The 27,668-nt window shown below is 40.6% G+C and overlaps 2 protein-coding genes across 2 annotated transcripts in view; one reads left to right on the top strand and one right to left on the bottom strand.

The window, feature by feature from the left end:
• Positions 1 to 1,963: 1,963 nt before the first annotated feature.
• CDCA8 (cell division cycle associated 8) lies at positions 1,964 to 23,382 on the bottom strand. The gene is made up of 11 exons (XM_063444498.1): positions 23,287 to 23,382; positions 19,526 to 19,639; positions 18,260 to 18,388; positions 17,785 to 17,825; positions 13,609 to 13,675; positions 10,575 to 10,654; positions 10,218 to 10,297; positions 9,881 to 9,979; positions 5,405 to 5,531; positions 3,388 to 3,474; positions 1,964 to 2,211 (listed from the first exon to the last, which is right to left on the bottom strand). The coding sequence occupies exons 2-11, from the start codon at positions 19,620 to 19,622 to the stop codon at positions 2,176 to 2,178; spliced, it is 843 nt and encodes a 280-aa protein (XP_063300568.1). The 5' UTR covers positions 19,623 to 19,639; positions 23,287 to 23,382; the 3' UTR covers positions 1,964 to 2,175.
• Positions 23,383 to 23,689: 307 nt separating this feature from the next.
• Positions 23,690 to 27,668, top strand: part of DNALI1 (dynein axonemal light intermediate chain 1) — a 50,371-nt gene continuing 46,392 nt past the window's right edge. Inside the window, exon 1 of the mRNA XM_063444497.1 lies at positions 23,690 to 24,100. Coding sequence (XP_063300567.1) covers positions 24,017 to 24,100 — 84 coding nt within the window. The 5' untranslated portion in view covers positions 23,690 to 24,016. The remainder of the gene's footprint in view (positions 24,101 to 27,668) is intronic.

Below are 27,668 nucleotides of genomic sequence, written 5' to 3'. Positions count from 1 at the left end.
GTCACACATGTAAAACATATATCCCTGGATAGCACCGGGTCCCAACTAAGATCCCTGCAAATAGCGGGGACATCAGACGTACAGAGCCCGAGAAATCATTGTATAAAGTCTGGTGCTCTAGGCTTTGTGCATAGCTGCAATTAGTTCCACAGCGTTGCTTAGTTTAGTCCGGCGAAGTCAAACTTCGCGCCTAAACCAAGCAACAACCAATCTGGAAAAAAAGGCGCAAACCAAATCACACCAATCAGCGCTCAGGGAGGAGAGCGGTTTCGGCTCCCAATCAGGAGAAAGGGCGCAAAACCCCATTTGAATGGGGGCTCCTTCACTGATTGGTCACCTGCGAGTATCCCAACAGTGTCCCCACCAACCTCAGGACCCCGTTCATGGAGTCCCAATGCGAAGACCCCGCAACAGAAGCATCTCTTCAGGATACAAATGCTCACCCAGGGGAGTGCTTATTAATTGCTTCACTTGCGGTTTCACACCTAAGTTGCAGGTGTGAACGTTCTGATTAATTATTGTGAACGTTCTAATGGGGTACCGGGGTGGTCCTCTTATGAGAGCCGCACGGGTTCCGTGCGTATGAGCGCCCGTGCGGTAAACAGACATATTACACAAAATATATAAAGATACATGGGAAAACACAGTGGGAACACACAATGCAAGGGAAAGTCACATGAATAAGCAGTGGGTATGGTACTCCGTGACGGCGGTTCGTCACATACCTTTTGGGCACCCCAGAGCTATACTAATGCTTTTCTGGAAGCCAGCTAGGGGAGTATTGTGGGGTTTGACAAGGGAGGAAGTGAGTATTTATAAAAAAAAGAAAGGAATTATTCGAAATATAGGGAGGCAGGAAGAGAGAGGCTCAAATGAGAGAGGAGGAAAAGGGATGCGGCAAGGAGGGCTCAAATGAGAGATTTAGGTAAAGGTTCCCCCTTGTAGGAACACTAGAAGCAGATAACATCTGTCACCAGAACATTGAAGACAGACGTCTTTTGTGCACCGATATGAATATTAGGCAACCCGGAACAGAGGCTGTCTAAGTCACGTGTGCCGGGGGGAGGGTGTAACTTGTTCACAGCACAAAAGTGAATATATCTCTGTATGTGCAGCATTGAAATTTCTTTGAAATCCCATGGTTGCAATCAAAAGTCATAGTAGTAGGGACTACTATGTCTCATGTAATTGATCACTTTTGGAAATTGGCCGTTTCTTCCTCCATTTCTCCTCATTCGGCCACTGTAATGGGAACAAACATCTTTCAAATTGAGCAAGAGGTGCCTATGGCACCTTTTAGTGCAAGACTATCTATGGAAGATCCCATGGTGTCATCCAAAGCCTCCTATTATACACTCACACAGGTGAAGTTGCCAGAAGCTGTACAAGCACAAATACTGTGAAATAGTGGTGCTAATGATGAAAAAATTAATAAAAGACTACTTGCAGTGGTTATGGTACATGGGGTGCCCTATCGTACTCCCAGAACAAGTAATCAAGCCGTTTGCAAATGGTTTGACAACATACCTGGGGTCAGCTGGGCACCAGCGCGGCCTAATATGGCGCCAAAAGCTCCTTCAAGAATCCTTCATTGAGCTAATCCCTGCAGTCAGAAAAGCACTCTCAGCCAATGAGAAAAGCCTTGCTCCGTCTGGTGTAGCTCACTGCGACACCAGATGCAAATAGGAAGCGCCTAGCTTAACCAGATACAACATTGTTAAACCATTCGCAGCAGGCTGTAGTAGTTATGGTGCTTGGAGTGTTTTTCAAGGTAATTAAACCTTCCTAACGGCTCCTCTCTCCAGCAACCTCCAAACAAGTAGAGATGTCACCTAAACTAAGCCCAAGCAAGCAACACCACCACATTTATCTTAGAAATACTATGGAGGTTGAAGTGGGGAAAAATACTTAAAACTGTTTAGAACAAACATATTCAATATGCAATAATTTACAAATAATCACATTTAGCCTGGTAGAAAAAGACTTTATTAATTGGTGAAATAACAATATGGATATCAAGATAAAGCAGTTACAGATCAGCAACACAAGTCACATCTGAATTGCAAAACCTGGTATATTATTTCACTAAAGGAGAAAAACTATATACAGCTCCTATAAAAAAAAATGAAAAAGGAAACAATGCAATATAGGGTTAAAAAAATAAAATCAAAATATTCACTTTAGTCTTCTGCAAATTTTTTCCAGTTGACTCTGAAAGGACAAGAGTGTGAGACAAACACACGTTAGGTAGAAATACAAATATATACAAGAACATTTGCACCTTGCAGTAGATGCTGTGCATTTACCAGGTACAGCCGGAGAGAGGTACCAACAAGAATTTAACTTTCCAGAAGCAGTGGAAAAACATGTTTGGAAGGACACAACCAGTGAACAAAAGTGTCTTTATTGAGTCACTTTGCTTAAGTACTGGGAGACCAATAATAAACTGATCTCCATGTGGTACTGGATACCAGAGGCCTTACCTAAAATATACCCTTATTTTTTGTGAGACTGCACAATATTACAAATCAATTAAAGGGACACTCCACTGCCCTTCAATACAAAATATTTTTTTTAGAAATGCGGTTTAGTAGATATACCATAAATAAAAACTTGCATGCATCTAATTATGTATTTATTCATTGGGGATGTATCTAAAATCAGCTTGCAAAACCTGCATCTCTCTTTTCTAGGGCCTTTGCAAGCTCTCCCCTTCTAACCCTGCCCAGACTTTACGTGGCTGTTCAATCACAGACTGCCCAATACAGCTCAATGAGAATTCTTTGTAAGTCAGAAACTCTTGGCAATTACTGCCTCTTGAGATCAGCTGCATTGAGTTAACCAAACTAGGAAATTACATTATCTGTTCTCTGCTTGACAGCTAAGGAGGTGTAACCAGGTTAATTATAAAAGTGTTAATTTCTATTGAACTCTGCACTTTTTGCCAAATTTAAAAAAAAAAAAAAAAAAAAAAAAGGATGCACTCTTCACACAAAGGTTTTCAGCAAGCTTAAATTGTTCAGGGGTCTGGAGTGACCCTTTAAGGACATTTTCTCCGAAGTCTATGGGAGTGAACCTCCTTTTCAGTGGAGACTTTTCTGTAATTTCATGTTGTGGTTAAGGTTTTTTTTTGTCACTTTTTGCTATATGTTTGTTCCACTGTACTTTCTTGCTTTAAAAATAGCTCCAGACCCATAACAACCTCATCTCACCTGGCTGGAGTCAGGGTGTTTTCAAACAGAATCATGGATGGATAAAATATATGTGGCACACTAGTTGAATATTATGTGAGTAGAGTCTACAAACTTCTGCAGTGCCACGGTTAGACAGCACAATGACTAATAGCACAAAATGATATTTTTAAAATGCAATTAGGAGTAAACTTACCGAGAGCAGTTTAATATTTTCAATTGCTTGTGGGTCTACGCTGTTGAAATTAACACTATTTACATCACTTGCCATAAGACGAATATTCTGCCAAGAAAAGAAAATTTAATAAAAATGTTTGTGGAAGTTTAAATGTTAGAAGTCTGCTTATGAATTACACCTATTTTACAACGTTATTAATTTAATCACTCTCCAAACTATAGGCAGAGTGAAACAAAATGTTCACCACAATTTTTAGATGTAATAAAAATGTAGCAGTATATTTTGTAAACTTGATCAGTACATATCACATCATGTGTACCATTGTAATAAAATCTCAGTAACATATGAGTACAATAATACCACATTTGTATACCTTTGTAACAATCTTAATCTTAGTCTAAATCCTTAAACTTTAAAGTACCACTATAGGAACCCAGACCACTTCAGCTCAATGAAGTGGTCTGGGTGCCAGGTCCCTCTAGTTTTAACCCTATAGCTGAAAACATAGCAGTTTTAGATAAATTGCTATGTTTACACTGAGGATTAATCCAGGTTCTGGTGGCTGTCTCACGGATAGCCACTAGAGGCCGCTTCCGTGATTCTCTTGCCGCGCATGCACAATCGGCGCTCACGTCGGCAGGAGGAGGAGAGGTCACCAGCGCCAAGGGAGCCTGACGCTGGAGAAAAGTAAGTGGCTGAAGGTGTTTTAACCCCTTCAGCCCAGCAGGAGAGGGGCCATGAGGGGGGGGGGGGGACCGAATGACCCTATAGTGCCAGGAAAACAAGTTTGTTTTCCTGGCACTATAGTGGTCCTTTAATTCTCATCTAAATCCTAATCCCAAATCTAATAATAAACGGTACCTTTTTATTCTAACTCATATCCTAATTCTATATGTGACCCTAATCTTAAGGGGACACTATAGTCACCAGAACAACTACAGTTGATTGAATTTGTTCTGATGAGTAGAATCATTACCTTCAGGCTTTTTGCTGTAAACACTGTCTTTTCAGAGCCACTCCTCAGATGGCTGTTAGAGATCCTTCCTGGGTCATGGCTGCCTAACATGCATCCAAACATTCAGTGTCTCCTCCCTCTGCTTGCAGACACTGAACTTTCCTCATAGAGATTCATTGATCCAATTCATCTCTATGAGGAGATGCTGATTGGCCAGGGCTGTGTTTGAATCCTGCTGGCTCTGCCCCTGATCTGCCTCTTTGTCAGTCTCAGCCAATCCTATGGGGAAGCACTGTGATTGGATCATGCTATCACTTCTGATGATGACTAAAGGCAGACAGGGTCAGAACCAGCAACTGCAGGCTTGAATACAAGTAAGATTTATATATTTAGGGAGGCACGAGGGGACCAGGGTGGCTAGATGGTGGTTTTAACCCTATAGGATCAGGAATACAGGTTTGTGTTGCTGACACTAGAGTGCTCCTTTAAACTCCATCCTAACCCTAGGAATAATGTTGGCAAGATTCCCTCTGCTAATTTCAGAAGAGGGATTGATTCCCCTTGCTAGCCCAAATTCTAATCCAAACCCTATGAATATATGAAACCTAATCCTAATAATATTAATTCTAAACCCATTTTAAATTTAAATATTAACAAAGGGATATCCAAGCTAAAACAGAGTGGTATGTTGCTGCCATCTATCGGCTATTTTCAGTATGTTAGCTTTCTATCTCTTCCATTAAATATTGTATTGAAAGCAGTGCTGCGAAACGGACAAAGCCTGGCACTGATCAAAATGTCATTGGGGAATGGAGGGAGACCCTCCAGGAACAGTTCACTACTAGATGCAGTGATAAAATCATTGTAGCTGAACTTGATCGCTCAGCTGCAGTGTTCTCTATGAATTTAAATGGATATATGTAGTGCTGAATTTCAGCACTGCATGCAGATCATCAGAATATCTGGAGCGACTAAAAACTGCAGACTGGCACTTCCAAGCAAATGGATTTGTTTTTTCAAGAAATTTGGAGACGCGGTCTTATATTCCTAATGACAAAAGGCAAAAAGAGATACGCTTACCTTTCCCTCCAGTGTTGGTAGAGTAATAAAGACATCATTTGCAGGTGCCAAAGGACTGCCATTTTCAGATAGACTATACACATTTTCCTGCACACTCTCTGGTCGAAGCCCTGGTGTTTTAAACACCCTAAAAGAAAATTTTAATACTGAAATTTGAGTGTGGCTTTTCTGCCTTGATGAACAGTTACAAGGAAACAGAAGAAAATACATGCTTACTTATTTTCCTTTCCTGATGGACCATGGCAGCACTGTACTACAGTTAGATCCTCCCAAAGCACAAGAATGAACCTAACACGATGAGTACCACTTCTAATCTAAGCCACATAAAAAAGGCAGGAATGCCCATCACCAAGAAAGGAAAATAAATAAGTACAAACTTTATTATACATACAATTTTAATAAAAAGGAGAAGACAAACAAGATTTTAAACAGATGCTCGCTGTTTCAACAATATAGACCACCAAAAAATACATATTTACAAAAGACAATATCAGTTGCTAATCCTATAAAGTCACTGTCAATCTATCACAAAGTCACTGTACACAGATTATATTTCTCAAACCAATAAACCTATATACAATCACATGAAATAATGTGGGTTAAGCCACCTGCTCTCTGAGACTGAATCTAACATGAGGCTGTGAGTCAAACAAAATTTCACAAATAAACTTCATGATACAACATACTACTGTCAGAAAGTGTGGAACAGTAAATAACTGTAGGGTTTAACTACTGGTTTTTTTTTTTATAGTTTTGTTTATTCCTGTCCAATGGGAGTTATAGGAGAAGCTAATCCTAGTATATTGCGATTGTGACCATGGCTGAGAACTTGGTTGGCTATAATTCTACAAAAATAAATTTAAAAAACAAATCATTAAGTAGCAAATATAGAGGAATGTAGCATATGTGTAGGGGATGCAGGGTGTGCTTAAGAAATGTACTGTATGTGTATAGGGGAGGCAATGTGGGTTTGTGTGCATTGGTGGAGTGGGGTAGGGGCTGTGTTCTATAGAGGAGAAAACATATTTAGAAATGTATTTTGCTTTATTTATGGTTTGTAAATATGTGGTATGTGGTGTTACAATTTCCCTTTCTACAATTTTGACCCTAAAGAGGACAAAATTAATCTACATATCATTGTCATTGCAACATCTCTAATCTCGCTATGGTTTAATTCACTGCACTTAAAAATATACCATCTCCTGCATTTATTAAAAGATATGGGGGGGAAAAAGCCATATATCAACTAGTCATTTCTGTTTGGCAGCTGTATAAATTAGATTTTATTGCCTGTGTGACTGAACTCATGCAAATGTAAACATTTTTCAATAAGTCAATTAAAAAATTATAATTAAAAAGAGACCGGGTTACTTAAGTATTTTACTTGCCAATATTGGTAATCAACCAGAATTTTTTTATTTTGCATTACCTTAACAGCAGACCAATTGCAATGAGTTTGTTGATAGAATTTGAAGATGCTTTTAATGGGATACTCAAACAGAATTAACACACAGTGCAAATGGTTTAACACTTTGCTTTCTGTGTCAGGCTCTCCACTATTTCTGGTCTGAAAAAGCAGGTTACTTATCATATTGTAACAAACGCTGGTATTCAATTCCCAGTTTGTTTGGTTCCTCTTGAATTGCTAGGTGTTTAGTGATTATAACTTGCAGTTTGGGCACTGATTTCTACGTTCCCAAGAATCAAAAATACAGCATAGAAGTAAATTCAGTGGTTCAGCAATCCCTTCTCCTAAACATCAGTCTAGACTAGATGAAGGGTACAACTCTGACAATCTTTATTGGTGCACACAGCTTTTATGCATAGCCCCCTTGCAAGGGGTCTTCGTCCCAAACAGACACCGGTCATATTCCAAGATCCTCCGCACCTGGGAGCCAAAGGCGGGAAAAAGAGGTTGCTTCCCTTTGTCTCCCAAGCAGGGAAAGCCCTCCCCCCAGGCGAGGGGCATCTCCCACAAAACAACAGGGGGCTTCTTCATCCCAGGAGCCTCTGTGTCTGGGAGCAAAAGTGCAGGAAAAGAGGTTGCCCCTTTGTCTCCCAGGCACAGAAAAGCCTGCGTCCCCAGAAGTGTCCCCACAAACAGCAGAAGTCCCCACCGCAGCATGTACCCTGACCCGTCCTCGTTTGCGCAGTTCAGGTGCTTAAACCTGCAAGGGAAGCGGCTTCTTTCGGGCCACGAATGCTTTCCCTGGTTGGCGTTCATTTATACAAAATAGCGGCCACCCAGGGAAGCACTCAATTACTTCCCTTGCTGTTTCACACTATGTTGCCAGTGCGAACGTTCTAATGGGGCACTGGGGTGGTCCCTGTTCGAGAGACGAATGGGGGTCCGTTCGTATGAACGCTCCCGAACAGGAAAACAGTCAGAACACACAAAAAGCTAGGGACCCCAAAGTAACAAGCCAGGGGAAACACAGTAATTCAAAGGGAAACACACGAATGAACAGGGCTCTGCTGCAGGCCCCAAGTAGTTTTGTCACACATACCAACTTCTGCTAGGTTTAAACAGTGTTCATTGGCTAAGAGCCGTTAGACGTATAAACCTTTTTCTTTGACAGATTGAGTGTCAGGGACACCTGTTACCATAACCACTACAGAATAATAAAACACACCAATGTATTTTAACTAGAAATTTAACCCCTTAAGGACACATGACATGTGTGACATGTCATGATTCCCTTTTATTCCAGAAGTTTGGTCCTTAAGGGGTTAAAGGGGGTGGAGGGAGAAGAACAAGGTGAACCATAATGACAGTAAATTTCAGCTTATGTGTATAGGGGATGCAGCGTGTGGGTATATGGGGTTCTAGCAAATGTGTGTTTAAGGAATTTGTGGGGTGGGATACGTGCTCTGTGGGAGCACGACATGGACAATTTTATATATTTTGTCATTATTATGGTTTCCCCCCCATTTCACGTTTCCTAATTCTGGCCAGGGAGAGGAAAAAAGGGCATTACCTAGTGGTCTAGTATTACTTGGCAACAATCTGTCTGCATCCCTGCTGGGAGCAGACACTTCTCACTTTACACACCTGCAATGCACAGTGATGGTACATATACATATATATATATATACACTCGGTGAGAGAGATCAAAAATCTCCATCACTGTGCATTGCAGGTGTGTAAAGTGAGAAGTGTCTGCCCCCAGACACACACACATATATATATATAGGGATACTCACTATAGATAAATATAGCATACATTCAGCAGATTTTATTTTTTATCCACATTTTGAGCTAACCCCTCTTCCCAAAATACACATCTAAAAAGTACCATGAATAAACTATATATTCAATCATAATTTGAATGCAATTAGCTTGAAAGGAACAAGTTAGACAATTACATAAAATAGTAATTTACCCCCTTAAGGATGGAGGCAATTGTTCCCCTTTTTAATCAAAACGAAATGTAAACAAATCTTTTAATTTGCACTATATGTCTGTGGCGTTAAAGCCTGGCTTTTGCAGGACGGCATACAACTCCCGGTGGCGTTAAGGTGTTATAAGGATATTCTAAGCACCGAAACAACTTTATCTTAATGAACAAATTGTAGTGTATAAAATATGAGGTTGGTGGTGGTGGGGGGGGGGGGGGGGGAGAGTTGAGGCTTAATTTTCATTCAGATGTGACAGCACAATCATTTTATGATACACGTTTTTATCTTCTATTCTGTTAATTGAACTTTACAGAAGGCTGGCTCTTAACATACTCTTAACAGATCAGGAGTCAAGGAATTCTAAATTAAACAGACTGTGCAATGAGGAAGTTTACACATTAGAACTTTCTTTACAGGAAATGTGTAGGAAGACTTTGCAGGTCACATGTAGGGGAGATGTGGTTAGGGCTGCATAAATAAAGTGATTGAACTCCTAAATGACCAAGAAACTAGAAGTTAGGATGAAGGGTATGATGCATATATTAAAACCACTCTATTAAGTTAAAGTTGTTTTGGTGCTTAAACAGGGTTATTTACTAAAGTGAGAATTCAAAGTAAATTTCAAATTTAAAGCCAAAATAGCCAACATGAAAAAATTGTTGAATTAGAGAATGTTTCCAGTTTGGCTATTTTGACCTTAAACTTGATATTCACTTAGAATTCTCAGTTTAGTGACTTATCCTGATAGTGTCCATTTAAGTAAAGGGTTGAGAACAGGTGGAGAAATACAGAAAGATCTTGAAACCACATCTATGAAAGACATGTAGTTTGAATAAATCCCTTTTCAAGGAGACCTTAACTATTTTATTTTTCTTTTAAATGATACTTCTCATCCAGCCTTTAACTATTAAGAATAGTAGTTTGACTTTACTATGCTATCTAGATTGAAAAAGGTCCTCAACTCTTACTGTTAAATGTACTGTTGTACCCACGGACAGTGCTGTGGAATCTGTTGGCGCTTTATAAATTATAATAATAAACAACTATCATACCATTCAACACAAATATATATGTTACCTGGTATCAATTCTGGGTGTGACCATCGGGGTGTATCCAAGTAGTGTGTTATCTGCTATTCTGTTGGTGGAGGGTGTTGCACGAGTCCTTTTACTAGTTCTGAAAAAAAAAGAAAGAAAAAAAAAAGGTTTACATTCAGGCACTACTTATCTAATGCCTATCAAAGCCTATGCATATTACTAAGTAGCAAGATCAAGACATGCAAAGGTATCTTAAAAGAAAAAGAGAAACCATAGTGTAAAACCGTGCACCCTATCCCTTATCCCTCATAAAAGGATCCCAAAGTTAGATCTATTGATTGAACAGACAATTATTGACTGTGTTTTTGAACACCTACCTTTTACTGGTGTTCGTCACACTAGTTGCAGAAGCTCTGGTTTTTCTTGCAGCAGCAGGCTTCTTAGCAGAGATTTTTGCCTGAGGAAAAGCAGTAGTTTGGTCATAAAAATAAAACAGATCTTACCAACAATATATAGGCATGATAATGAACTTTGTAATATAAGAATGCAATAAAATGCCAAGATACAGCACAATCATTCTACAGAATACTAAATTTTGTGAGACATTCTATGGACTTGCCATAATGACGGCTGCTTATTTAACACTTTGCCCCCAAATAGTACTGGTTTTTACCATGATAAATTACTCTCATTGAGTCCATGTGCATGCAAAGAAGAATTAGACAATTAAGTACCTTGGATTTTGTTCTCAATACACTTTTAAGAAGATTGTTTTCCACTTCATCTTCGTTTAAAACGTTCTTGCCTTTTTTCACTACTGGAAAAAAAAAATTGACAATAAATAACTACCATATTAAGCGCATAAAATGCTGCTTTTTTAAATTACTGACCATTTTGCTTTAGTGAAATTCTTGAATGAAAATAATTTAAAGAGGTGCCATTGTATCGGTTATTGTGCTAGCAATCCACGGATTCCTTCTGTCTGTGTCAAACCACTTTTGAGTTAAATGAGAGGGTCTCCTGTGCCCTGGCTTCTTGCTCTGCATATTGCTATTGTGCAAGTTACACTTACACATTAGCAAAATCAATTCTGTTATCTGGATGGCATTAGTTGTCTGAACAACTCAGCTGGCAAGCCCAGCCAATGAAAACCATCCAAACTCAGAGAAACTTTATATATTGGAAGTCTAAATTTCTGTAACCACAATATGCTCAGCGAGGGGCTGGCTACATGGGAAAAACAATTTACAATGTTTTGACACAGGAACAGTCGACAGCACCAAAAGCAGGTTATGACCAATAAAAAAGAAGGTTGTAGTTATGGTACTTAAGAGTGTCCTATTAATATTTAGATCGATTATTCATAATGTATAGGTTTATAAAAAAAAAGAATACTCATAAAATGTATAAATATTGTAGAGTTGTGACTTTTTTTTTTTTAAATGGATGAGAATTACATTGGCTTATGTAAAGTCAATATAAGCAAAAAAAAATGAGAGGGGATCCACTGACAATCAATGGGTGGAAACCACTCCCATTCACAAATACCTCCAAATTAGTGTCACATATACATGAACAAAATAGGAAACTTTATTAGCATGAATCACAGAGAAAAAAAATACTAAATACCCGTCCCCTACACATCCTAAATGTGTATAAAACGTGATAAGGTGAAAACACAGGGTCCCCTTAAAAAAGTCTGATTCAAACATAATCAAATACCACAAATAAGTGTCTCAGGGCTCTAAAGGCGAATAGTATTTGTTCCTTACACTAGGGATCAAATTTCCACCAGAATAGGTGTCCTGGAACAATGGTACAAAATCTAAAGGTAACTAAGTATATTCAAGTCCAAACAAGACTAATAACCCAAAAAGATAGTCAGTGAGAAAAAATAGCTCACTAGGGCCAGCAAATGTATCGTAGTGACTGTAATACCAGTACTTACTGGGATTGCTATAGACACCTCAATACAGGGGATTGGAAAAAAATATATAAAACCCCATAAGTAATAGATGTGTAGAGATTATAGGGGTTATCTGGTAACACAATGATAGGTGTAACAGGCGCCAACTAGTGGCTAGGTGTGCTCACTACAGTCACTGGAAAGAAAACGTACAAAGTCAAAAGTAATAGCGCTCCCCATAAAGCCCCTCTGGCAGTGAGGACAGTCCCACCAAAAGGATATACACCCCCCCCCTCCCCCTCTGCCCCCTCCCCCCGATTAGAAAATAGGAGCGGTGGGTAAGGGTATTAGGAAAATATTCCAAGAAAAATAAAAGGGGGGAGGGGAAGGGGGCCCAAACACACAGGAAAAAACGAAGTATAGGGGATGAGGGAGAAGGGGAGAGCAAAACTTCCAAGGTACTTGAGTAGATGAGTAACACCCTAATATGCCCTAGACTGGCTAGCTAGGCCAGAGGTAAACCGGAAAAACTGACTGCTGCTTTAAGGCAGCCTATCGCTGTCCCTATAGATCAAAGATCCATTAAGTATAAGCTGTAATCACAGACATCGTGGGAACCCAGGAGAGTGGATTAAAAACAAACAAACAAAAAAAATAATCTCTGAATCAAAGTAAGTGCATCTGCATCATCAAGCTCTTCCCACGATGTCTGTTATGCTATTAAAAGGTTCCTATTTTGTTCATGTTTATGTGACACTCATTTGGAGGTATTTGTGAATGGGAGTGGTTTCCACCCATTGATTACGAGTGTATCCCCTCTCATGTTTTTTGTTTTTCTTTTGCTTATTCTTATTGGGGTTAAGCCCCCCCTTTATACCTCCGGTAACCATATCCGAGAGTTTGATGTTGGCTAGTCCAGCACCTTAATCTCTGTTTCTAAAGTCAATATTAGTTTACTTACTAAAGTAAGGTCAGGTATTCAAAATTAATTTCAAATTTAAAGAGACAACTGTCTCATCCAAATATTTAGCTTTGAAAGAGATAGAAGCCTCACTCTGCAGATGGAAAAAAAATAGCTCCTTCTTCTAATGCTTTTCACACCCACTCCAAATGGTGTCCTATCCCTGTGTTTACATTTTGTGTCAAAGTTTATATGAGTTTACATATATTGTTTTTATATTTACTGTCATTCTCTATATAGATGGCCGGACAACCATACCAGCAATGAACTAAAGCATATATCTGGCACCCCTCTGATGTATGTATATTTTACAGCTTAATGTAGTTCTGGTGTCTACTGCCTGCCCCTGCAAGCTTTCTAATGTAAACACTACCTTTTCAGAGAAACATTACTGCCCAGGAAAACCTCTACTGGCAGTCACTTAGACAGAAACTAGAAATGCTTCATGGGTCAGTGTGCACAATATGAAGCACTGACATTCAGTGTCTCCACGTTCTGCACGGTGGCGCTGAACATTCCTCATAGAGATGTTGATTGGCGCAACGCAGCATTTTGCGACACACGCTCAATAACCTTTTCTATGGGAAAGCATTGGATTGCCTGAGATCATCAAGTTTGATGATCTCAGCCAAGAAGGCGGAGCCAGCCGTGACATACCTGCACATTTCTGGAAAAAAGGTGAGAAAATCACCTTTATAACAAGGGCAAGGGGGGCTTGGGACCTGAATGGCAATTTTAGTGCTATAGTATGTTTGTATTCCTGACACCATAGCGCTCCTGTAAGTTTGAAACTCACTGTTAATTCCCAACATTTCTCGTTTTAGTGAACAACCTTGTCAGTCTCTTATATGCAAGAGTACTGAAGCATTCTCAATGTTGCATTAAAGAATTGTGTACTGACCTTTCTTTGCAGATTTGAAAGGTGTTTTGGAAACACTTGAGGTTATTTCATCCATGTCTACATTTACCTAATGCAAGGAGACCAAAAGAAAAACAATCCAGTGTTTTTTTAAACTGTCTTGCAAGCTATTTAAAGCAATATTCCATCATGAACACAAACAGAGACAAGGGATGCAGTCTAAACAGTTCCTTTGACAAGATTGGAACCAATATATATATATATATATATATATATATATATATATATATATATATATATATATATATATATATATATATATATATACACACAAACACACACACACACACACACACACAGGTATAGATATATAAAAACAGAATACAAAGACAGTCTAACTTCAACACAGAATTAAGAATAAGAAACTCAATTTTCCAGTATCACAATTTGCAGAGTTCAGTCAATAGATGTTTAATAGGCTTTGCCTGGCAAAGGTAACATTTTACAATGTAACGATAAGAGTTTTATCTGAAGAACGCTAATTACTTCAGACAAGTAATGCATGATTGTAATAGCTTTTAGGACATCTTCAGTAAAGCTTAAGAACTGGCATGAGTGAGCCAGAGAACATTATCTTTATAATAAATAAGTGCTAAAATTAGCCACCCACATCATATTAGTTCATAATTGGCTGCATCAACCTTAATCACTGTCACATTTTATTTCTAGTAGGTGAACACAGTACTTCATGATAGGCTTGTTAAATAAAATCAAATAAAAAAGGAGCTGCAGCATAGCATTGTTCATGCTACAGAAGTTACTCAATTTAAAGAGACATTTTAGTAATATTGAACACATCCCATTAACAACAATTACTCAAGGGGGATTTACAACACATTTTATTAACATAATGATGAAAAAAACAAAACAGCAAATGTTCTCTTTTATAGGTTTTCCCAGCATAATTTTGAGTCATCATGGTTTTCAGTGGGACAATTAGTATAAACGCACCTATTACATGTGTTTATGCTTGCCGAATTCTCAATGCAACAATGCTCACACAGGAGCAATGCAGTTCTGAGCTACAGGAACACTCCATGCACCATAACCACTGCACAATACATTGTAGTGGTTATGGTGCCAATAATGCATAGACGCTGTCCCACAATAGGTAGTCACACCATTTTAGTAGTCTGATCAGTCCCTGGTCAACTGCGCAACAAATGGTCCTCTTCTGCCACAAAAGCCAGGTGGTTTCTAATAAAGAAGACCAGATGCAAGATATGTAGCTTCCCCAGGTAAATTGAAACAGTTCTAAAACAATTTAATTACACTGGGGTGGGACACGATGTCTGTGGGCTCCCGATCCTAGACCCAAACACCAGCATAAATCGAGGGGAACCCGCTTCATATTGAACCCCAACCTACCTTTACCTTGTGCTACAGAGGTTCGGGAACAAGGGGATACCTTACATGACCTGATTGCCCGCTGGGACCCCAGGCTGGAGGATCGAGGCCTACACCTCGCAGAGCAAAGGAGAGGTGGCCGATCTCTTGGCTCACTTAAGCTCTCATGGCTGGCGAATGACGATGACAGCCCAAACTACGTGCCAAACCAGCAGGCCGCAAGTAGCACTAAAATGGCGGATGCTCAGCCCAACGACGGCCATGCGCTACCAGAGTGCCGATCTAGCCCAGACGAATCCTTGGACACACGTCTGAAAAAGCTATTTGAGGACTTCTGGGTGAAGGTGGAAGCTCGACATGCTACAGCACAGTTGCAAGCACAAGTGAGCAGGAGGGCAAAGGAGACACGAGAGAGCGACAGCCGGATGGGGACCGGGAGACCTTTGGGCATGAACCCGACACAGCAGACAACCACTGCCCACACAAGCCCAGCCGGGCTGAAGGCCCCGAAGGGCAATGCCCCAACGCATCTCCCACACAGGTGGAGGCCCACACGCCGCCGGCGGCGAACCATCACCACGGCCCCCAGACCTGACCAAACGGGGAAGGGCCCGGGCTTTACAAGCCTCAGGCCCGTGGAAAAACGATGCTGGCCTCACACCGAGCAAGGAGGTGAAACCGACCCATCCTTGGCTGCCCGCCATCCTCAACGAGACTGACAGGCACGTAACCGCAGCCTCCAGATCGGGCCTAGGCTGACCTCACAGGGACTGATTCACAATATCTCCCATAGCCGATACCTGGGTACAAAAGGGTCAGCTCTCCTAAACTAAGCGTCCCACTAATTACTTTTAATGTCTCTTGAATCTCAGTTGATCTGGTCTGTTTGCCCCATGTTTAGAGAAGACACCCATTTTGCAGTATGATAGTTGCCTCAAGCATTTAGAAAAAACGTTGTAGGCAGAGTGCATAAATAGCCAGCAGCACCAGTATATAAGCAGACAACATAATTACTTACACACCACTTGACCTGGCATGCTGCACACTCAAATAGCCTTTATATGTCTCACTATTCAATATAATTGTTACTGTGCAAGCAGATGTAAAGTCCACTAAGCTAGAACACTCAACATACTAGAACTAAGCGCAGAAGCATGAATCCAGACAGCCTAAGTAAATTTACTATTAAGCGTGTTTAGTCAGTTTAGCCTAAATGTTTTTTCTCACCTTGCTTCCCTCTCCTAACAAACGTGCACCGCTCACTTAACAGTTACATGATCCTCGCTCGCAGTGATATTTATGTTCAGGTGAATGTATATAGCTTGCCTTAATCACTTGTGAACCGTAATACCTGACATATGTACTGCTTTTTGCTACCTACCACTTATTACCTATATACTTTAAACATTTTACATTTCTCAACTGCCATAATTGTACTGCATTGTATTACCGAGCTTATCACTGCTATTGTGGCAAAATAAGCTGATATGTTCACTCATGCATCCAAAAATAAAGAAAAAAAAAAAAAACAATTACACTGGGGTGATGTCTGGACACTCCTAACAGCATGGTCACTACAAAAGCTTGCAGTGTTCCTTTATTTGGAGACATGGGGGGAAAGATATGCTGGGGTTTATGGATTTAAATGGAAGGTCCCCATATGCGTCCATTTAATTTACTTTTGCAAGAAATTTGCATGTCCAGAGCGTCAGGGATTTTAATTCAGGTACAAGTCTAATGTTATATGCAAGGATAATTCCTGAGTGTAAAATAGGTCAATAAAAACTATATTAAACTATTAAAATACAATTTATAATACAATCAAGCCTCCTTGACCAGAGGCAATACGCGCATCACCCCCCGCCCCCTACGCTAACACCAGCCACTAATGAAAGCCAATCCCCAAACGACCAAGTCAGCCGTAGCCTTCTCAGCCGTCACCAACTGTTACCGCTGCCTTTCTCCCCCCCCAAGCCCCCTCCCCTCCCCCCCCCCCCCCCATCCCCACCCTACAACGGCCCACTGAACTACGGCCCATTGAACACAAAAACATGCACGACCACTCAGAATGCGCAACCCTAACAACTCCCACCTCTGGGACAAGACGGCACGAGAGCAAAGGCACTGCGCTATGTGAGCCACATTGACGCACTAAGGGACACACTAACACAACCACTAAAAGGCATGTAATACAAGGTGTACCACCTCGCAAGGTGGTTCGAATGTTTAAATCAATGTTTATATATATGAATAAACAATGTTGCAAACTGAACAGCTCATTCTCATACCATAACAGGGCTCCCCTATCCCCTTCCCCCCCAATTGTTTTTTGTACCCTTGCCCAAATCACAAGCATACTGAAATTATGAAAAATGTTTTCTTCCCCCCCCCCCCAATCTTTTTTCTGTACCCCTTTGACGATACGAAAAACCAATAAAAATTGTCAAATTCAAAAAAAAAAAAAAATACAATTCATAATACTAGTGCAGTTTCCAGAGATTTTTAAAAATAACTTTGTACTTTTGATATCCTAGGACAAAATGCAATGGGAGAAATAATTGCAGTGAGTAACTTTTATGTCAATTATGGACAGCATTAAAAGCTTAAGTTTTAAAGCAGCCAAATGTAGTTCCCATAGGCCAACCATCCTATTATTCAGATTATTTGTATCTCACATATGGCAGTTAGAATATTCATGTGTTTGACCAGCAAACTATCAGAGAGGTTTATGAAACTTCCGCCCTTATGTAATCCTTATGTAAGCAAAGCTCTGTTGGCTCCACTAAAAGAGGTTCATTTGATTGACCTTACCATTGCTGCTGCTTCCAAAGCTTTTTGACTTCCACCTTTTGCTGTACAATAAAAAAAATATAGAGTTGTTGATGTTTAAATAGTTAAAAAACAAAACAACAAAAAAACACAAAACATTTATGGCTAAAAAAATAACCTATTCAAACACTTGCCCTTCCAGGACATTTTAGTGTCTGGTTCATACTAGTATTTTTGATACAATAGATTTTTTGCATGAAGCTTTTCAGCTGTAGTCCTGTAGCCTTCTTAGCAAAATACCATCATCATATGGGTGTCATCAGCCAGCCCAGAACTAGAGTTCCGAGCTGGCTAATATAAATTTTGTTATCTGAGAGCAGTCAGCTGTTACTCTAATCCAATAGATGTTGGCCACTGCTGCTTCAGCCTTCTGCAGAAGCTAGAAGTGAATCATTGCACCACCAGGGAGCATCGGAGCGCAGCAAGTACCCAGGAAAGGGATCAAAAATATACTTACCAAAAAAATCCAGCCAGCACATCTCTCGTAAGGCCATAGGTAATTTGATTATTTCAAAATTGTACAGGCTATCCACTTCTTTCAGTGTGTTCACCACAGTACCTTTTAATTCTTCAACTCTGATCTTGACTGAAAGAAAAAAGGGATTAAACTATATAGCATGTTCAAAATTGCATAGATCTGAAGATTATTAATCTTTTAAACAACGGTAATAAGAGTAGAGTATAAAAACTACCCAATGAGCTGCCCTACAATTCAATGGTGCTTTAGAATCGAGGGACAATTTCACACAATTCAAAAGGATTGCCTTAAAGGAAAACAAAGTTGTATTCCTGGCATTATAGCTCCCAATAGAGCCCCCTGCACCAACTTCCCCATGCTGCAGAAGGGGTTAAAAACCCCTTCTTGCCACTTCCCTGATTTCAGCACCGATGTCGCTCGGTGCAGGTTAAGGCTCCGCCTTTGCTCTTCCTCCTCCAACGTCAGCCGACTGGGGAACCTAATGCACATGCACAGCGAGTGCTCCACTCACTTTAGGACTTTCCCCATAGGAAAGCATTGTATTGGGTGACGCTGGATGTCCTCATGCATAGCGTGAGAAAGTCAATTGTCATTTAGGCAACCAAAAGCTGCCTAACTACTCAGCATTCCATCTAGTGAATGTCTGGTAGATAACCCTGGCAGGGAATTATTACTGTTTTTCAAAAACAGGGGCACTGCACCCAGACCAAAGTGGTCTGATTGCCTAAAGTAACACTTTGAGCATCACAACCAATACAGCCAACTGTAGCGGTTATGGTGCCAGGGGTGCCTTGGCGCCACCCCAGTGTAACTTGTCAAACTGTTTTAGTACTGTTTAACAACATATTTGGGTCCCACAGTATAAGAACTAAATCAGACCTAAAACCAACATCAAAACACAAAGCCCTCAATGAACACTATCCTAGCAACCTACTCTTCTACCCCACTCCCTCTAGCATGAAGCTCATTGAGCAGTGCCCTCAAGGCCCTCTGTTCCTGTGTGTCCAACTCGTCTGGTCACAAATACTTATCTGTTAGTCCACCCATTGTACAGAGCTACGGAACTTGCTGGCACTTTATAAATAATAAAAGAAAATGAGTAACATAATAGGTGTCACAAAGAGCATGTTATCTTTCACTAACATTTAAAACACTAACAGTGGCAGATTAGTAAGGAGAATAATTTTTCCCTTTTGCACCATGTTTTAACCCACATGCTATGGTGAAAAACAAAAACGCAAGTACCTTCACTGTCGAAATCCTTGATGAATGAAGCCAGTTTTTCATTCTTTACAGAACGATTTTTTTGTCCTCTATTGTTTTTTTTCTTAGGTGGTGCCATGATCACAGCTAAAAATCCTAAAAATGATATCAACAACTGAATGTGTGTGTGTAAATAAACATACCATGTGCAAAATGAATATAAGCATATAATTTTAACAACAATATTATTTTGCCTGTAAAGAAACTGTCACCCTACACTTACTCTGATTTGATCTGTTCCATATTCCTAATCTGTTCTTTTTTGATCTTTTTCTCCTAAAATTCATAAGGCCATAAACATCAGTGTTATGCTCAAGCACAAGAGAACACCACTGATTGGGAGGCTTGTGGCAGATTAAGTACACAAAGCAGAAGAGGATCCACCAGAAGCAGATGGAGACAGCCACGAGGGACAGCTTCAGGCAACTAAAACTTACCTTCCCCTGCATTCTGGAGTTATTAAGCATCAAGGTCAGCATCAGGTTTAAGAGGATCGTTTGCAAATTCTTGAAGTGTATATTTAAATGGATAGGATTTCAGAACTTGGTTTAAAGGAGCACTATAGGGTCAGGAACACAAACGTATTCCTGACCCTATAGGGTTTAAACCAGGAGACACTGAATGTTTGGATGCATTTTAGGCAGCCATGACCCAGGAAGGATCTCTAACAGCCATCCGAGGAGAGGCCAGTGAAGTTATCACTAGGCTGTAATGTAAACACTGCATCTGCCTTTACTTGGGCCCCCTAGTCCCCTTTGCCCATTAATAACGATCACAGTCACTGTGTCTGAGTGTGAGTCTGACAGTGAGTGTCCCTGTGTTCAAATGTACATCTCTGTGACCATGTGTATGTTTGTGTCTGGGGCCATGTGTGTGTGCGTTAACTGTTTGCAATCTGTTGTGTGTGTGTGTATGGGGGGCTGCCTGTGGTCTTTGTGCACTGTGTTTGTGGCGCAGCTATGTTTCATGACTGTGTGCGTATGATGACTGTCTTCAGGGGGTGACTGACTGGGAGAGAAAAGGGGTAACTGTGGAAAGGTGAGTACGACAGTAAAAGGGGCCTGGTCCGGGGGATTTTTAAAGGGCCACGGGTCCCTGATTAAATTGTTGCATGCTCAAGGGGTAGCTGCCCCTTTTGCCCCTTGTTAAAGATGGCCCTGCTCACAGTAAGTGTGTGTGTTTAGGTTACCTGACCCCCTCCGATCGCATGGGAAAGAAGTACTCACCTTTTTTCCCCAAGCCATGACTGTTTTTTTCATGCCTGGCCTCGCCTCCACTGCTGAGATGATCAATCTTGATTGCAGCCAAGCCAATGATTTCCCATAAGAAAGCATTGGGATGCTAGTGCTCATGCTCAACAAAACACTGCGCCAATCAGCATCTCCTCATAGAGATGCACTGAATCAATGCACCTCTAAGGGGAACTTTCAGCACCTCCATGCAGAGTGTGGAGATGCTGAATGTAGGTGCTGCACACTGTGCAACACTGGATTAGGAGTCATGTCTAGTGGCCGTCTGAGTGACTGTCACTAGAGCTGTTACTAGGCAGCAATGTAAACAAAACTGAAAAGGCAGTGTTTACTTTGAAATGCCTACAGGGACAGGATAAAGAAGCAAGATCCACAACATTAGGCTGCAGTTGTTTTGGTGATGATAGTGTCCTTTTAAGAATTATATTTGTATCACTAAAAATTACTTTTTAGTTTAAAAAAAAAAAAAAATAGATAGAAAGAAAGAAACAAACAAACACCTGGCTACTAGAATCCAAGCCCTATAATAATGCATGGTGTTTGTGTGTTTAATGCCACGTAAAACATGTATGATCACATTAAGAGTTCTACTTAAAAGGATCACTAAAGTCACTCAAACCACTTCATCTCAATGAAGTGTTCTGGGTGCAGTGGTCCAGTTACTTTAAATATCTCACATTACAAGTACAATAGTCCACACACAAGGTTGTGAAAGCACCAGGGGGGTGCAAAACGCGTCAAGGGTACTTATATCCCATGTTTTTCGGGTAGTGGTGTGGGTGGTCTCTCCTTTGTCTGGCAGTAGCAGGTTTTGCAACAATTTGTTATTCCTTTTATTTTTTTGGCCTATTTTTGCAAAGTTTGTTTCTTTTTCCTGGAAATCTATGCTATTTTTGGACAAAACAAGTCATCTGTATGATGCCTGCTCAAACCTTCAATTACCTATGAGGGCTGCCATGACAGTTTAATGCCATTTATTTATGTCTTGTTTAATATCAATAAATGTGCACTTTTTTCATACTTTCCACATCCTCTATTCATTTTTTTTTATGGATTATAGGAGTTCAACCTTGTGTGCGGATTATTGTACCTGTAATGTGAGATATTTTCTATGATTGAGAAGTCCAGCACCAGGATTTAAACACCAATCACATGACTTCTGGATATACATTAAGAATCTACTTGAAACCAACGATATCACAAAACGTGCTGTTGCGGCATCGTCTGTTATTGTGATTTTGCATCTCATCCACATTTTTTCATTTCAACGTATTGTCCTGTCATTTTAACCCTTTAATGTTAAAACATTACTGTGAAACTCTGGAATATGTGGCTTATTTTAAGGCGACACTGAACAATATAATCACAAAATGATCAGCCAATTAATGGCAAATAGCAAATATACTGCATGAGGGACCAGCAGACAGCAGGGTGATCCACAGTTCCTGTACAGATGCTTGAAAACTTTGACAGAGAACTGTTGGATGGCATCAGTGGCATACAGGCACCATAACCACTACAATGGGCTGATGTGGTTATGGAGCTACAAGTTCCCTTTATGTGAAATCATTTGGTATAAACCTGGATTCTTCCCAGTGCCTGTACTTTCCCAGCTCCATTGATAACATGGAATATTTATGCATTACTATTGTCAATTTTGGGTCACCAGGTGATGGGTCAGCCATGCACACCCAGCCAAAGCGGTTGAATAGGGGTAAGCATGTGGGCGCTGAGAAGAGACCCAATTCACATTATTCTAGATTATAGTGCCTAAAAGGTAGATCCCCAGTGGTTTTAAAACTACAGCTTCCATGATGCTTTGTCATTTTCAAAGCATTTTAAAGGCACGCTTCAAGGGAGTTCTAGTTCTACAACATTTGGGCGGGGGTCCTACCTTATGGACAACCCCGTTGTTGAACTACAACTCCCTTGATGCTTAGCAAGCCTTTATAATGACAAAGCATCATGGAAGCTGGAGTTTAACACATCTGTGGACCTACCTTTTGGGCAGCCTTGTTCTAGATTGTAAATTGGTTTGAGCGGGCCATCTTCACCCACTGTCCCCGTGTGTCAACCTGTTGTTTTTATAGACTTGTTTTACTATTGGGCAGCACTATGGACTATAACGTTGGCACTGTATAAATTATTGTAATTATAAACAGATTGACATTGATGGGGTCCAGACACTCCAGTGCTTATGGTGTCCCTTTTACCATAGTGCAAGCCCCATCTCTCTGTTCACCAGCATGTATAGCAGCGATATCAATAACATTTCCCTGAGAGCTGCAGTAGTTATTGCATTGCCATGTTGTCGCCCTTCCAGTGTTACTGTCAATGACGGACAATATATCTTCCATGTCTGTCCTGTGTACACTGGCGGTTCTCCGGGTGTTGTGTAGGTTTCCCACCCTCGGTGTACACGGACAGACTGGGAGGATTAGCTCGGCATGTCTCCCGCCCGGTCCCTCCTCGCACGCTCTCGCTATGATTTACCTGCACGGCCGGCCTCACCCCGGATTATCAGCGGCTCGCGGCGCCCTTCACCAAGCACCAGATTCAAAACTAACCGCCAGCAAAGGATTGCGCGCAACCAGAATCACGTGACTGCGTCGCACCGCTAGAGGCCAACCAATAGCTAGCGAGTCTGCAAAACGGCGGCCATGTTGTGGATGTCAGGCCACTGCCAACCACTGTCTGGTCGGAAAGTATACGTTTCAAACCCTGTAATAAAACTATTCTTGTGGCGCATTTTTCCAAGGCTTTCTCTTAAAACTACACCGTGAAAGGGTTTACATATATACATATATATATATATATATATATATATATGTATCCGCTTTACACGTATAGGATACAAGAAATGGCGAAAGAAGACTTGTAAAGAGACACATTTAATGGGAAATTGAAATGGCTGCTCATTGCTCTGACATTGGGAGGGTTAACAAGTAAACCCAAGATATCACAACTGCACAATCGCAGTGAGTCAGACCAAAGCTATCCCTTACAAACTCATCCCCCCACCTCTCCTCTACCAAGATGGCGGCACGTTGACGTCCCAAGTTAACCGTAAAGTGAGACAGGGACTCACGCATTCACGGCGGCTGCAAAAAATAATTGCGCATGCGTAGCTTTCTGGCGTCCGGTTGTCCTAGCAACAGCTCCTAGCGACCGCATTGACAAACAAGAGTTAGCTGCTGACTTGATTGCCCCAGACACGGTCACCATGATCCCTCCGCCAGACTCGCTGCTGTGCTACGATAACCCGGTGCTAATTACAAAGAACACCGCAGAGAGAAAGTCCCCCAAAGTAAGGAGTAAACTGTGCATATTATTACTTTGATATAAACTGACACTGATTTTTATTTCTAGCCTGAGATTCAATAGCCAGTAACTGGCTGCCCCAGCTGATTACAATTTCATCTTTCTTTTTCTGTTGAATGTGTGTAGCAAGCTGTATAAATGGATTATTAATTGCTCTTGTCATGGTATTTAAAGAAACACTTTTGAAGCGCCACTGTAGTGGTTATAGTGCCATGGTGGTGTCCAATGGTAAGTAGTCAATCAATGCAATGTTTTGTGGGCACAAGACATACTTGAAAACAAGAGAAATCTCAATGTATCCATCCTGGTAAAATATTTTATAAATAAATACATTTAAGTACAGTTTACAACTTGCTACGTCCAGTTATCTCCTGCAGTAGAAGCCAGATGTCTCTATAGAATAAAGCACCATCGATCCAGGACTGCGCTCGCTGTCAGAGAGTGCTCTGCTGATGCTTTCAGCCAGTGAACGCAGTTATGTGGCTCAGCATAGCTCAATAAAGCTCCAGTAGTAGAGCGAAAGACGGGCTGCGCAATGCATGCTTTGCAGGACCCAGGTGAATCCCAATACTACATTCCCTTATATCCACAATAAATTTAGATGGGATGACTATAGTTTTTGTTTTGTTTTTTCATACATGTTTAATAGACATGCATTCAAACGATTTATTCCTTTATTAGTAAAATGTATACTTTTCCACTGTGTTGCTTTTTTTGCAGTTTTAATATTTGCTAAAAAATTCCAGGGACACATTCCAGCAAATTCAAGTGAAATTAAAATGTAAACCACACCCACCAATGCTTTCCACTGTTCAGCCCACTTTGCTTTACTCAAAATACCCATGTATGGTTCTCATTTTGACAGTCCTGTTTTTGGAATCCTGTCCTGCCGTTCCAATTTTGTTCGTTTGTATCCCACATTACTGCATAGGAACAACTCAATTGATAGTCAAGAAAACTCCAGACGTGGGACACCAAGGAAATAAATCGCAGCAGTGGTACAGGACCCCTAAATTAGAACTGTTAGGGAGGGGGGGGGGGGGGGGGGGTCTGTTATGGGTGCCACCAGTGAGGTAAGTCACATCAATGGCAATTTCCTTAGGGCTCAGCCACTAAGTCCCGATCTCACACCTCCCAATGTTGTGAGGTATTTCCAGGTAGCCAGAGAGTTTCCTCAATCTTCCAGACATGTCAATACCAGGCTACAAAATGGTTCTCCTCAGCCTTTCTTCCGGTTGCACAAATCCTGGGCAGTCCCAATGATAATGTGCATGTGTTTTATTATCCTTTTTTTTTTTTTTTTTTTTTTTTTTTTTTTAATGTATATCTAAAAACAGCTTGCAAAAACTGCAGTCATTGCAAGTCTTCTTCATCTTCCCCAGATCAGACTTTCTCTGGCTGTCCAATCACATACTTCTTAATACAGCCCATTGAGTAGTCTTTGCAAGGCAGATTCTTCTCTATGCAATTGCCTGCCTCTTGAATTTAGCTCCACTGAGCTAAACAATGAGGAACCAATAGGATTGACTATCTGATTGACAGCCAGGGAGTGTAACAAAATTAATTTTTAAATGGGAAAATTTCTATTGAAATCTGTTCACTTTATAAGTGAAAGAAAGAGGAATCACTCTTGACACATACAGCACTTCAGTAAGATAAAGTACTTTAGGTGTTTGGAGTGTTCCTTTAAGTAGATAGATAGTTTTGAAAAAATCTGTTGGTGGACTGAAACGTCGACTTAAAGGGCCACTATAGTGCCAGGAAAACAAACTCGTTTTCCTGGCACCATAGGGTCATTAGGTCCCTCCACCATCATGGTCCTCCTCCCACTGGGCTGCAGGGGTTAAAACCCCTTCAGCCACTTACCTTTATCCAGCGCCGTGCTCCCTCTGCGCTGGTGACCTCTCCTCCCCCTCCGATATTGGTTCCCGAGTGAAGTCAAATGTGCATGCGCGGCCAGAGCCGCGCACGCATTAAAAACGCCCATAGGAAAGCATTACGTCCATGATTTTCACAGTGAGAATCGCGGAAGCGGCCTCTAGTGGCTGTCAGTGAGATTGGATTAACCCTACAGTGTAAACGTAGCAGTTTCTTTGAAACTGCTATGTTTTCAGCTGCAGGGTTAAAACTAGAGGGGCCTGGCACCCAGACCACGTCATTGAGCTGAAATGGTCTGGGTGCCTATAGTGGTCCTTTAATTTATGGGTGTTTTACACTGAACTAATGAAAGCAAATATTTTACTTATAAAGTCCTTTTGAATTCACTTTTTCTGGGATATTATATTTAGTAAAATAGCACTTTAACCCCTTAAGGACCAAACTTCTGGAATAAAAGGGAGTCATGACATGTCACACTTCTCATGTGTCCTTAAGGGGTTAAATTAATATTTCATGGGACAGACAAAAAATAAACAAAAAAAAATATATATGCATTTAGAAATGCATTTTTTTTAAAATCTAAAACAGTTTGTCAAAGCTGCAGGTCTCAACACAATAACGGGCATACATTAAGTTTCTGCCCTTCTACAGACACTATAGTCACCAGAAGTACTGCAGCTTAATGTAGTTGTTCTGGTGCCTACTGCCTGTTGCTGCAGGCTTTTTAATGTGAACACTGCCTTATGATAGCATTTTCAGACTTGAAAATGAATAAAAATAAAAATCAGTGTTTACATTACTGCCTAATCACTGCCTATATCAGCTGGTATTAATCCACAGTTATTTGATAAGTAAATGGTTGATTAATAAAATAAAACACGTTTTAGGCCACAGGTTTAGCTAAGTGTGACATTTTATTTTAGCTTTACATATTATTTGGTTCTGCAACATCAAAGCAAATTTCCTTTTTTTTTTTTCTATTTTGGTTCAGTCTACAGTGACATCTGGAAAACACTTGAGTTACATGTTATGATGGCGCTTTAAAAAAAAACCAAAACCTGAAAGTCCATAAAACAAAACAGAATCAGCTTTGTGGAACATTAGACAATCTTTTGGCAAAGCCCCACACATGAAACACATACAGAATCCCATATGGCTGGGGCACTGGCAACTAGGGCAGTTTTTTAACATTCTTTTCCAATAGACTATAAAGCATGCATTTCACAAAGCACCCAATGACTACTCCTTGAGGTTTATTTTTATTCATTTTCAAGTCTAAAAATGCTATCATAAGATCAAAGCCGGTGTATTTACATTACTTTATTAACCCCTTTGTGACCACACAATTCTGAGATTTTGTGCGTTTGTGACCAAGACGTTTTGGCACTATTGTTATGTGAACCCTACACTGTAATTTAAGACGTTCTCTTTACATGCACCCAACGAATGTGTACAAGGTCTTCTGGAAAAAGTCCAGCCATTGTTAATATAACGAGAACAGTTTGTGCGACATCTGTGTAACCTCCCACCCAAGGAGAGTGGACTGGAATGCGCATGCATGAACAATGACGACTTCACTGTACTAGTCAGTGGGTCATTAGATGCTGTTGAGTGAGCATGAGTACTGTGTGGTGACACATTTGAAATTACTGAGCAAAATTTGGTACCAAACCATT

The sequence above is a fragment of the Pelobates fuscus genome, chromosome 1, assembly GCF_036172605.1.
Source record: "Pelobates fuscus isolate aPelFus1 chromosome 1, aPelFus1.pri, whole genome shotgun sequence".
NCBI lineage: Eukaryota > Metazoa > Chordata > Amphibia > Anura > Pelobatidae > Pelobates > Pelobates fuscus.
This window is presented reverse-complemented; position numbering and strand designations above follow the sequence as displayed.

Excerpts from the sequence above, each read along its gene's own strand:
- CDCA8 (XM_063444498.1), bottom strand. The coding sequence starts at position 19,622 with ATGGCACCACCTAAGAAAAAAAACAATAGAGGACAAAAAAATCGTTCT. Across the intron at positions 17,826-18,259 it reads GTGCTGGCTGGATTTTTTTG|CAAAAGGTGGAAGTCAAAAA; the intron begins GTAAGTATATTT and ends TTTATTGTACAG. Across the intron at positions 9,980-10,217 it reads GTGACGAACACCAGTAAAAG|AACTAGTAAAAGGACTCGTG; the intron begins GTAGGTGTTCAA and ends TTTTTTTTTCAG.